General features: G+C 52.1%; 1 protein-coding gene across 1 annotated transcript; it reads right to left on the minus strand.

Annotated features, from left to right (window-relative positions):
- Positions 1-1,008: 1,008 nt before the first annotated feature.
- Positions 1,009-7,585, minus strand: LOC112542313 (interleukin-12 subunit beta-like). The gene is made up of 10 exons (XM_088128764.1): positions 7,229-7,585; positions 7,040-7,136; positions 6,807-6,851; positions 4,946-5,009; positions 4,394-4,539; positions 3,217-3,453; positions 2,549-2,660; positions 2,195-2,385; positions 1,652-1,800; positions 1,009-1,145 (listed from the first exon to the last, which is right to left on the minus strand). Exons 1-10 carry the CDS (start codon positions 7,583-7,585, stop codon positions 1,038-1,040), a joined length of 1,506 nt encoding a protein of 501 aa, XP_087984890.1. The 3' UTR covers positions 1,009-1,037.
- Positions 7,586-12,672: the final 5,087 nt, after the last annotated feature.

Below are 12,672 nucleotides of genomic sequence, written 5' to 3' on the forward strand. Positions count from 1 at the left end.
GGCTGCCCTGCAGGACTCCGAGAAGCCCGGGTCCCCAGCCAGCGCTTCCTTGTCAGCGTAGGACAGCCCTGCCTGTGTGCCCGAGGGGGCTCTGGCCTGGATGGCCCCCTTCCCATCACTCTGAGGCTCCCTTGGCCCCTGGAGTCTGCCCTGACTGGGCAGAGAAGCGCTGTTGCAGCGGCTCTCAGCTCGGCAAAGGGCGCCCAGCCTGAAGGCAGCAGAAGCCCTTTGACTGGGGTGAGAGGTGTGGGCCTGCCATGGGCGGGGACGGTCATGGAGGGGGAAGGTCCTCGGGAGCCGTCCAGGGAGGCTAATCCCACGCAGGTTCCATTCCAACCAAAGCGAACCAGCTCAGGGCTGAACTGTGGCATCCTTGGTGCTCTCTGCGCTGGGCTGCACCTGACTAGGTCACATCGTCAGCTCAGAGAGCTCTGTGGCTTCCGTGTTGTGGATTTATCAGAAGGAGCACAACGCTGAGGAGAAGAACCAAACCTTATTGCAACCATTGCTGGGTGCCTGCTTTCCAAGAAAAAGGGACCCAGAACAGTAGAAAGGTAGAGAGGCAGGAAATCCTCGGGGTCTGATTTGCGAGCAAGTTTTGGGGGAAGAGAGATGGGTGTTAAACAGGGGGAAAGTGTGTTTCTATTGTAAAACAGAAGTCCCACCTCTGCGACAGACAGACAGACAGACAGACAGTGAGTAAGGACTCCAGCGCTAACAAGGACGGAGCTTTGAGATAACCGGGTGCCCGCGCTTGATCAGGTGGAATGCCCGGGTCTCTCACCTTGTTAACAAAGGGTCCTCACTGGGTGGGCTGCCCCCTAGACAAACCTTTAGGTAGACAGGTAAGAGCCTTCTCTGTGTTTTTGCTGTGATAGGATTACAAGGGCTTTTCTTGGCAGCAGAAACATGATTGTTCTTGGGTCAGGTCCTATTTCACATATGCAAGTGGGGGGAGCAAGAGTGGGGGGGGTGAAGAGTTTGCAGAAAGAGAGGCAGGAGGCAAGAGTTTTCAGCTTTATTTCATTATTTTTCCATCACACCCATTCCCGCCAAGAGCTCCAGGCTGAGTTCATGAAACGGTCCTGGCAGCGGATCCACCCTTTTTGCCAGTTCTCCTGCTTCGTGGTCAGCTCCAGCCCATCCTGCAACAGAAAGAGGGCGCAGCTGAACGGGCAGAAGGGAGTCCTGCAACGTGCTTCCCAACTGGGGCAGGGAAGGGGCCAATACCCCCAACCAGCAAGGTTGGTTGTCCTTGCTCCCTTTGAACAGGGCCAGCACCTGCACCCACTACCAGGCACAACTAAAAGGAGGGTCCTGCTTTATTAGGCAGCTGCAGAAGGAGCTGCAGCAGCACAACAGAACGTCTCCGTGCAGAGGCAGGATACCACCGTAGGGGCGATGCCGGGCAGCCTGTCCCAGGCCCCTGGTTGGAGGCTATTAGCTGGGGACCTCACTGAGCCAGGAGGTGCTGGCCGGTGGAGGAGGGAAATTAACATATCCGTTCTTGATTGCACACATTTTATACCACCTCACCCCAAGAGTCAGTGGTTCACACAAATTTTGTGATTCTGAGAGGCTTCTCATGGACCAGAAGGTATCAGAGCAGCCCCTAAATGTTACGAATAAGAAGCCCGTGAGGGTTACTCACGATGAAGAGATCCTCTTTGCTGGAACTGGATTCCAGGCGAAGGTTGTACTGCAGAGGGAAGTAGGCGGCAGGCAGGTTCCAGGAGACTGGGGGAGCCCAGGATATCCTCTGCCCCACGATACTCAGGTAGCTGGGAGCATCAGGCTTCACTGCAAGGAGGGCAGGAGCCCCATCAGGTTTCATCCAGCCGGTCCCCCTTCCCTCCTCCCTCAAGAGGCCAAAGGCAAAAGGGACTCCTTGGCCAGCCTGGAAGGAGACCCCTCCTGGAAAGACCCTCCCCAAATCATCCTTCCTAAGGCAGAGGGTTGCCAGTTAAGGTAGAATATGCTCTGCAAAAGTGGAAATTCTATCGACTTTAGGTCTTTGCAAGCACCATGCAAAATAACCTGGGTTAGAGATCAGCTGCGAGCCGGGGAAAAGAGAGCAGGAGGGGATGGGGGGGGCACAGATGTAATGGTGGTTGGCTCAGGCCAGATCCCTGGCTGGGCCTTCAAAGGTCAGGGATAGGATGAGGGGAGAGGGCAGGGCTGGTGCCACACATACCAATCTCCCGCAAGAAGAATGTTTTCCTCACTTCGGTGTAGCCACCGTCTTCAGCGAGCCCCTTTAACACCAGAACAAGGGGCGTTTCCTCAGCATATGGACAGAAGGAACAGTCTTCCAACAGAATGTGCACCATTTTGTTCCCAGGGACAGCCACTTCCACTGAGGGGCACAGCGCCGCGTCTGGTTCTCTGCAGAGAGAAAGCAGAAGTGAGCACTCAGTTCCCTCAACTCCGAGGCACCTGCTGACCGCAGCGGTAATGGGCAGATGCTCCCCCTGTGCTCAGAGGCTCCCTTCTCCTTGTGGCAATGCTCAGTGTGCCGCAGAAAAAGAGGAGGGTGTGTGTTACTAACGTGCGTCTCAGGTGGACCTGAAAGGTGGCCTGGTGCAGAGATTTCCAAGAACAGTTCAAGATGCCGCTGTAAGACGGAGCCCAACAGGTAATGGCAGGTTCTCCCTCTTCTCCTGCAAGAATCGGGTGAAGGAATTCAGGGCAAGGCCAGACCCCTCTTCCTGGAGCAGCCCAAGACGCGAGATGCCCATGGGGCTTCCCCCACCTCCGGTGCCCCAAGAATCCAAATCTGGAGCAATAGGGGTGGAGGTGGTACCCGTAGAGCAGAAAGGCAGGTGCACCAGGGCCAGCCCAAAGTGCACGAGTCGCATAGGGCTCCCCCAGTCTGGGCCCCAGCTGGAAGGGACCCCCACCCCACCTGTCCTCCCCAGGGGCCTGGAGACACAGCCTACAAGCGAAGGTGGAGGTGCTCCTCTGGCCTTCTGGGAGGGGCGGATGTTTAGGATGGATTAGCAGGAAGGGGGCCAAGGAGGAGGGGCAGAAGGCCCCAAGCCTCTCTCCCCCTTCCTTGGAAGGCCAGGTCCAGGACGTCTGCAGTTGGCCGGCCGTGGGGCGGTGGGGGAAGGGGGTGGGGGGCGATGTTGGAGCTTTTAGCTGCAAGCCTGGTGCTGGAGCAGCCCCAGGGATGAGGCCCCCCTCTGTTTGGCCAAAAGGGACCCCCCTGCTCACCTTCTCGCTCATCGATGAGGTAGACCTCCGGAACCCACACGGCCACGTAGACGCTGTGGAGCAGCCGGGATTCCGCCCAGCAGGAGTAGTTCCCAGCATAAGGGATGTCCAGGTGGTGAAGCGAAAAGTGCCGGCCTGACTCCGGCTGCGTCCTGCCCTCATGCTGCCACTCCACCTTTTCTCCAGGGGCACCGGTGCAGTCCAGGGCTGCCTCTTCACCCACCTTCCGAATCAGCACTGAGGGCAAAACGGGGACTCAGTGGTGGCTGGGCCTCCCCGGCTTCCTGTGGCTGGTCTGCTTTTAACCCCTGAGGCTGTTTCGGATGTGAGCATTCGGGACTGGCCAGACTTTTTTTCTAGGCTCCACCTCTCCCCCAAATTTCTGGGTGGGGAGGTGTTGTGATGAAAGTCTACAGAGTATGTCGTGCAAAATAAGTATAGGGGTGGCCCCTGCTGCTGCTCCTGCAGTGGAGCACGCTTGCTGGTGCCATCACGAGGCCCAGGGGCACCCCTCGTGCAGAAGGTGTTCGCACTGCCCTGTCCTCACTTCGGTCTGCTCAGTGCAGCATCTCAGAAGGGCTGCCGCAATCCAGGAGGGGCTTGGCAGCCCCTGTCCTTCCAGAAATGCCTCCCCCCAGTTTTGTGCTTCCCGGAGGGGTCCCCAAGCTTGGCCACCCCTTCCCTGCCAGCTGTCCCCTTGTGGCAGTGCTACCAGAGAGAAGGTGGGGAGGGCTGGGCTCTGCCCTCTCTGCCTTTCTCCTGACCTCATGTGCCACCAAGGGGAGGCTGGGCGTTTCTAACCCTCCCCAAGACTCCTGTGCCTATGGGCCCAATCTTTAGTGGCCCTATCAGAGCTGCAACACTCATTTAATTCTGGCAAAAATGCAAAATTTACTCTGAGGGTAGGCGGCTCAACTCTCCTGCATCTTTTTGTCTAAAGATGATGATCTCTTCTCTGTCGGAAAGTAAAATTTCCACCATTTCTGGGGTAGGTAATATTTGGTTTTTTCATTCACGTCTAAGAGGAAGACCTCTAGAGAGTGTGTTTTGGTCAGAGACACCCGAAGAGGACCAAAGAGATCTGTGTTTTCCTCCTGGCCCTGCCACTAAATCACGACAGCCACGGCCAGCAGGGCTGCCCCCCCCACACGAAAGAGCTTGCAAACAAGGCACTTACACGGAGAGGGGAAAGCAGCCGTGCCCTCCATCACCACGACCACGGCCAGCAGGGCTGCCCACTTTCCCAGCAGCATCTGTGCGAGGCGAGCCCACCAGCAGAGGCCACAGGAGACCTGCAGGAGCTGAGCGGCTTGTTTGGCCTGACTGGGGAGGAAGGCGAGACATTCTGCGGTGAAGTTGCAGCTAGGAAGCCCCCCTTGTCCTAGCCCAACCCCCTTTCTGTTTCACACCCAGTGGCTGAGCAGTCCCCGGAGACTAGTCAAGGGGGAGAAGACTGGGTCCTGAGGCCAAAGGATGTAACTCAAGTTTCAGTCAACGGAAAGTAAAGGCACAGGCAAAGGTCCCACCCTGCCAGGGAACATCATCTGGTGGTCATCTGGTCATTGGACCTCCTCTTTCCCAGCTGAGCAGTCACCTCTCAAAGTTGCCGAAATGACCCCAGGCCAGGGCTGGTCAGCATGACCTGGAACCCGCTGCGGCCAGCCGTGAGATGCTAAGGGTTACCCTGCAATTCTACCCAACCTCTTCTGAGAGGCCCTAGCAGAGTTACCTTTTCAGCGAGCAGCTGTTTGGATGGCAGCCTCCTGGTTCCAGAGTCCACGCTGGGTCACAAGCTAGAAAATGCAAAGACCAATCAAAGCTGTGCAAGAGGACTGGGAGAAACTGGCCGGAGCCGCCTGCTGGAAGGAACTGGTGGGGAGAAAAGGTGCCTTGGGATTCCAGGGGCGTCCACTGAGCTCCCGGGCACCCATTTCTCCCCCATCCCCAGAAGAGCAAAGCAGAACTCTGGCTCCCGTGGTCCTAGAGCAAAGGGGACGATCCCAACCCTGGGGCCACTGGGTCTTCCTGCTGCTTGCTCTTTTCCCAGGCTGCCTTTTCATTTCGTAATTTTAAAATTCGGCCAAGCTACACATAATGCCTAAAAGTAAAACCACTATACACAGAACAAGAAGTGGTAAAATGGGCAACAATGCAGATAACTCCAGCAGCAACAATGAGAAAAACAATGCAGCTCGCATTTTGAAAACCTAATCAATTTCTCAGTGAAGATTTGCATTCTGTCTGCAAGCTGTTTCCCAAGAATTTGGGTCCATGCCCTTCACCCTTTAGCTCTGCCATTCTGTTGCCAGTTCTTTCAGAAGAGAAGAGACCTCGCACAACCTTTGTCAGAGGAAGTTGTGCTGGTCTGTGGTGGCCCCAAATCAGGAGGAGTCTGGGAGCACCTTGTCCAACGAACCAGTTTTATGAAAAGGCTGAATCTTTCCGGATCTGCAGCTTGGTTCATCAGATGCAGAGTGGCTAGACAGGCATAGGATTTTTTGGGGGTGGTGGTGGTATATATTTATTGGTAAGTATAACAACCAGAAGATATGATAAAGTACAACCAAAACTATAACAGTGCTAGTAAAATCAGAAAAGGATATATGAGATAATGAATAAGTGAGTAACATTTGAAGAAATTAAGAGTATAACCATCAAATGTTAATAGTCAGTCCTTTAATGTATTATTTAATTTAGTTGTATAGACCATCTATTGCTCCATCTTCTCAATCTTAGTACAGTATGTTATTCTGACACAGTGATATTTATATAATATGCTTAAATTCTTCATATTCTATTATGCAAATGCCTTAGAGCATTACATATAAATAAGTAAAAAGAAAAGAAAAAAATGGATATTCTGTAAGTATTAATTACAATTTTAAATAACGATGTTCCAAGCATGATAATTATTTAACTTTTCTTCAGAATTAAATATTGTGTAATGAATATATAATAAAATGAAAAAATGAGAAAAGAGCATACATCAAGGTATTTGTTTCACAATAACAGTTTCAATCTTAAGGTACATTACTTATTATTAAAACCTCCATTGTGTTGTTGCATCGTGTATGCTGCCGGGCCAACCCGTCTTCCCCTCCCTTCACCCCCGACTCGCCCCGCTTTGAATCCTACACCAGTCCAGCCACTCCCTGTGGCCCTCCAGAGCTGAGGCCCTTCAGTAAAATGGGTTGGTTGGAAAAAGTGGTACCAAGTTCCTTTTGACTTCTAGCAGTCTGTTTGGTTAAAGGCTCCGGGCTAAAAACCGGGAGACCCCGAGTTCTGGTCCCACCTCAGGCATGAAGCCGGCTGGGTGGCCTTGGGCCGGCCCCTCTCCTCAGCCCAGGGAGGAGGCGCCCGGGCAAACCCCTTCTGGAAACCTGGGCAAGGAAAGCGCAGGGATCAGCTGCCAGGAGCCAACATGACTTGAAGGCAGCACGAAGACAGGGAAAAAGCCCGAAACCCACGAGGACTCCCTGCTGTCAACCGAGGCCCCCAGCAGAGGGGGCCGTGGGCCCTCCAGAGCGCCTGCTGCCGCCCTTAAGGCTCTTCCTCCTCCAGAGCACATTCAAGCGCCCGGCTTGACTTACCTTCTCCGCGGGTCCCTGTGAGAGGAAGGGTGGAGGAGGACTGGCCTCATATACCCTTTCTGGATGAAGAGAGTGGGTGGGGAAAGGAAACCTCTCACCCAGGAGGAGGGGGCAGGCAGGGCAGGAAGAAGCTGCGGTGGGTCATCCCCCACCCCCAGGACTGCCCTTTTGCAGAGGTGGTGCTGGGGATGCCTGGCGGAGACCCTCCCTACGGCCTCCGCAGACCCCCCCACCCGGCTGACAATTGGGCCTGGGGCTGATGCCCAAAGGGGGCTTCCGATGGCAGAAGCACCGGGTATTGGCAGGAATAAAACGGGTGTCCTTCCCCGTCTGTCACGTTTCCAGCAACCGGCACCCTGGGGAATGGAACTTCTTGTTCAGGACCCGTCGCGGCCACAGTAAAAGTCAGGTGGTGGACTGACTGAGGTTGGGGGAAGGTCCGCATGGGAGGGGCTGCTGGGCATCCTCATGAACCCCTGGTGGGCTCGGAATGGATTCTGGGCCAGGTTCTCGGGGTTATTCGATCCCAGAGCTTCACTAGAACCGTAGAATGGAAGGGCTGGAGATGACCTTCGATCATCTAGTCCAGCCTCCTGCCAGGTGAGAAATTCTTGACTGCGGTTCAGCATTCCCAGCGGATGGCTGTCCAGCTGTGGCTTAAGTACCTCCAATGAAGAAGAATCCTCTGTCTCCCAAGGCAGTCTTTTCCGTAGTCGAAGGACCTGACTCTTAGGAGAGTTTTGCCAATATCCAGCCTGGACAAGTCTGTTCCTTGTCATTTAGCCCCATTCTTTCTTGTCCTGCTGTCTGGAACGTCTCTGAACAATTCTGGCCCGCCTTTTGCCTAACACCCTTCAGACATTTGAAGATGGCTACCACGTCCCCAGCAGATGACCCTTCTCCAGGCTAAGCGCGCCTGCTGCCTCCAGCGATTCCTTGTGGGTTGTTCTTTCCAGGCTCCCGATCCACGTGGCTCCTCTTCTTTGGATCCACTCCAGTCTGTCCATGTCCTTCCTAAATGCAATGCCCAGAATCCGGACACAGTATTCTAGGCGCGGTCTGACCAATGCAGACTAGAAAGGAGCTGTGATCTCTGATCAGCTTGATACTGGACCTCTGCTGGTGCAGCTGGGGTTGCATCGGCTTGGCTTTGCAGCTGCATCACACTGTTGGCTCATGCTCAGCTTGTGGTCCAGCAAGACACCCCGATCCTTTTGTGACATTTGCTGACGCCAGCATCATCCCCAAAGCTCTCCTGTGAATCTGGGTCCACAATCAAGGGCGTAGGCATCCAGCCAAGTTCATGCCTTCGGGCATTGGTCCCTATGGAGAAACCGAACCAAATGTGCCACAAGCGGGCTCTCCTTTGACCCTTTTGAGCACAAGGAGCCATCCTAGCCGAATCCTTTGACTTAGCTCACACGAGATATTAACGGGATGCCACAGGTCCCAACTGGCCCAAATACACCAGATTTCTCCCTTCCTATGGTAGATGTGTATAATCTGGTCTTACTTATGAGCTTTGATCTCAATTCTACAGGGAGAAGCTCATGGCTCAGGGCTGTGGGTCAGACCCTCACGGCTGATCACGCTGCACCAGCCACTGACCTCCAGCCAGCAAAATGAGTGTATGTCAAGGTCCACTAACGTTAGAGCTACTTTGCCTCCCGGGGAAGGGCCCCCACCAAGGCCTTCTCGCCCCGGACACTGCAGCCAAGGCCCAGACGTCCCAGGTGGCTCCTCCAGAGGCCAAGAGAAACGGGGAAGATGGTCACTCCATGGGCAGAGGCCGCTGACCCAGTCACCCAGCCGCCTTGAAATTGGGACCGAATGAAAGAGAGAAACAGAAGCTGTGGGAACAGTGCAGGGGTGAATTCACCCCAGGAAGCAGATGGAAAAGGGTGAAATTCAGCTATGAAATTCTGACGAGCTGGGCGGAGTAGGCCAACTCTGCTCTGTGTTTGCTCTTACCTTTCATTCCTTTCACTGAGCTTTGAGATGCCTTCACAATTCTTTGATTTTAGATGCCCATGAAATGGGGAAGATAATTAACCTGTCTGTGCTCATTTCTTCCTTGGGGCAGCAGAAGGTGGATCCTTTGTGGTCTCCCCAGACCTGGACCAGCAGATCACAAACTAAAATATCAGTTTGTTGCAAGAAAGGGGTGTGGGTAAGGAATTATAAATATTGGGGGGGGGAGAGGAGTTCCCAGGTACGGCTCCACCAAGAGACCTCCTGCTTTACTGCTGAGCCCCCCCCACCCGCCCCAAGTCCACTCTGCTATGAAGGAAAGAATGGCAAAATGCCCACGGGAGGGAGCAGCCGCCTACCCCCCGTTCCTCGGACAAAGGACGTGACAGTGGCGGCACCCTGCGGGTCAGAGGCACTTGTCTTACTCTGGATGCCATGAAAGTCTGGCGGAGGTGGCACGGGGTCTGCAGGAGGAAGGCTTGTAAGTGGCCCTCCAAACCCTGGGGTGGGAGGTGTCACGTGGCTGGAGCTCCGCCACCTGTTTGAATTTTCTCTCCAAACCTCACCTTCCCTCCTCAGCTAGGTAATCTCCGTGCACTTAAGCAGGCTATAAACATGGATGGCCTAGATCTGCCTCATATGTAATGCAATGACATGGGGAAATAGGTTGGCACCCTTTTTCCTGAGGCTGCAGTATGCATCACGGAGGCAGCAGGGTAAGTAATGCAGTAGAGCAAGCTGTGACGCGGACCCCAAAGACTGATGAAGGAATTAGCTGGGAAGCCGTTCTCCAGAACAGAACGGTGTCAGTTATGGCTTTAGCAGTCCAGGGGGTGATGGGTGCTGTCGTTGCACCTGTATTCCAGCCACAGAGGGGAAATCACCGGAGCTGGCCACCAGCCGCAGGACCCGTGCAATCAGCTGACCCACAAGGGAGCTGCCAAGAAAATCCACACTGATGATTGGTCCTGGCTAACCCCCAGGATACCAGATGTTGGAGGCTGGTGGGGAAGAGGAGGAATATTTTTTTGGGAGGGGATTCTTACTCAGTCTGGCTTGTGGGGGTGTGATTTTTTTTCTAGAAATAGAAAACAATACTATTACTAGAATAAGTCAGAGTTTCCATGATAAGGCTGGTGCAGGCAATCGTTCATGCTACCTCTGAAAGCGATGAGACACCAACGCCAGGAAAGGAGGAATTTCAACAGGAAGTTGTTCATTTTGCAAATAGCAATAGGGTAAGGTTGTTCTTATATATGAATACAAACTGGGGATTCCAGAACCCCAGAATCAGCAAACATGAGCCAAGATAGGCACAAGAGAAAGATCCAGAAGCCATAGCAGTGGCGGAGGAGTGGCACCAACAACCGGTCAGGAGCACAGGCTGAACAAGGATTAGAAACAAGCCGCTCATTGTTCGATCTGCTGCCTTGCACATTTTCCAGAGAAAGAAGCAAGCTAGAAATAGAAATGTGTGGTCAAGATCGAGGCTTTTCTTTTCCCAAATTAACCATTAGCATTTGTTCCTAATAAGGGAAGTAGGCATGTGACATCTGTAATCAACCTGATAAAAGGCTTGTTTGTATGTAAATGTTGTCTTTTCCTCTAAGAGGACATCCTATAGCTACAGATCGATAGCACTTCAAAGCACTTGTGGATTAATTCATATCAAGAGAGAAAGTTTTTCCTACATTTATATAATACATTTACATATTATTACATATATTACATTAATCTATGCATTACATTGTTACATACATTATTGCATACATGTATTGTGCACATTTTACTATATTAGAATTCTTTATTACTATTATTATTAATTTAAATATATTAGCTGCCCAACTCCGGTGGACTACAACTACATTGACTGATGATTAAGTGCCATAAAGCTGGTGTCAGCTCTTAGCAACCACAGAGATAGATTTTCTCCAACCAGCTGTTAAAAGTGAGTATAAAGAGATTGAAGTTAGCAGGAATTATATCCCTTGTTATTAGCCTTGGGTAAACAGCCTAGTCATTGCACAAAAGGAAAACGGATCATTGTGCTTGTATTTGGATCCCAAAGATCTCAATAAACTAAAAAGAGGCAACGTTTGGCCTTACTGATGGCACAGGGTATGCCAAGTCATCTTGCAGGGAAAACACGCATTTGTGAATGGGAAGTAGGACTACTGGCGTGGACAGCTTGATACACCAGCAGCAGAGCTGCCTGTATTTAACTTACCGGGGGGAGATTTTATCTGAACCATCTGAGCCTCTTGACTGTCCTCTGGATCACAGAACTAATCCATCCAGAGTTCTCTCTAGAGGCATAAATGGGCAGGCTCAAACTCTCCCACCTGGGATGCGTTACGTGTAGACCTAGCCCTCTGGAGAAAATGGTAATGCTGGGAAAGGTGGAAGGAAAGAGAAGACGGGGATGGATTCAGTCACGGCAAAGATGGGCGCCCTGTTGGGAGACTTGAAGGTTGGAGACAGTTCATCCTGGAGGAAGTCGACCTATGTGGTTGCCGACTTGATGGCACATTTGTTTATTTTATTTATTTATATATCAAATTTGTCACTGCCCATCTTGCTGAACGACTCTGGGTGGTTTACAAAACAGTTAAAATCAATTAAAATTCCAAAATTACAATAATAAACAGAAAATAAATAGATCCAAGAATAATTGCAGTCACTCAGGGAGTGTCATCGAGGCACTGGCCACCCCCGGGATTGGGTAAGGTTGTTATCACCCCACGCAAGATGGCAGAGCCAGGTCTTTAATAAATCAATCAGTTGAGAGGGGCATGGTAATGTCATACATTCTCTGAACAGCACCTAAGGTGTGCAAACTGCACTTCCCCCTATTCTAATGACATAAACTTCACTGCTTTTATCCACGCCCTTCCCCTGCCCCCAATTTTGCCAAGGGATGCCTCCTTCATGCCAGCTCTGGCGGTGGTTTTTCTGTCTGCTGAAGAAGAACTTTGGGCTCAGGTCCTACATCTAACCTGACGTGCCAGCCATAGCTAGAGGGGCACATGGGAGACTTGGTGTGCTTGATGTGCTGAATGTAGCAGCCCCTCAAACAACATATTTATCTCTTTTGGCCTACTGACTCAGGCTTGCTTTGTTTCACACGCTTTTGCCAGAGTGTTTGTGCCACACAGCATCTACACCTGGCCTGTTTCTTGGGGCATGAGCTTTTCTACACAGATTGCAGGTCGATGCACCGCCTCTCGCTTCTGCTGGGAGCTTGCAAGCTGTTGACTCAGCCAGAACCTCCGCAGGCTTCAGCGGCCTGGAAGGCTGCCCACTGGGTGTCTGCCCCAAGTGAGCTGACTTGCAAGGGGTTTATCTTGCTTCCAGAGGCGCCCACAATTTGCATTTGAGATTAGGCTTCTCCTGCCCTGGCTATCTCTACTGTTTTACCCAGAATCACATCAGGCTCTCTCCACAGTCTCCCTTTCAGCATGGCTAAATGCACACCGCACGCAACCTTGTTCTTTATAAGTGACTCACAGAGTTCTCTGAATGAACATGTTTGGGAAAGTCTGTTTATAACATGCAAAGTACTTTCCTTTGCTTCTCTGAATTCTAGTAAAGAACATCTTTCTCTCAAAAGTAATGTTTCTTCTAGGAACAAAATACTGTATGCAGCAAACTTTTCCATTATTATTTGCAGTTTTTGCTTATCCGCTCCTGTGAGAAATGAAGCATGTGGCAAATCTCCCATGCCTCTTTGCTATCAAGATGCAAGCCATAGCACGCCGAAGCATTGCTTCTTTCTGCTTGGACCCGCTGGCAGCCGGAGCCGTTTACTCCAGTCCTCTGCAGAGTTTGAAGGGAAGCCATTTGGAGCCCGTTCCCTTCCGACACCGTGGAGAATTTGCTGGCCCAGCGGCGTCCC

Source organism: Python bivittatus, unplaced genomic scaffold, assembly GCF_059951505.1.
Source record: "Python bivittatus isolate LINGU-HERP-01145 unplaced genomic scaffold, Pbiv_v1 ctg000740_np1212, whole genome shotgun sequence".
Lineage (NCBI taxonomy): Eukaryota > Metazoa > Chordata > Lepidosauria > Squamata > Pythonidae > Python > Python bivittatus.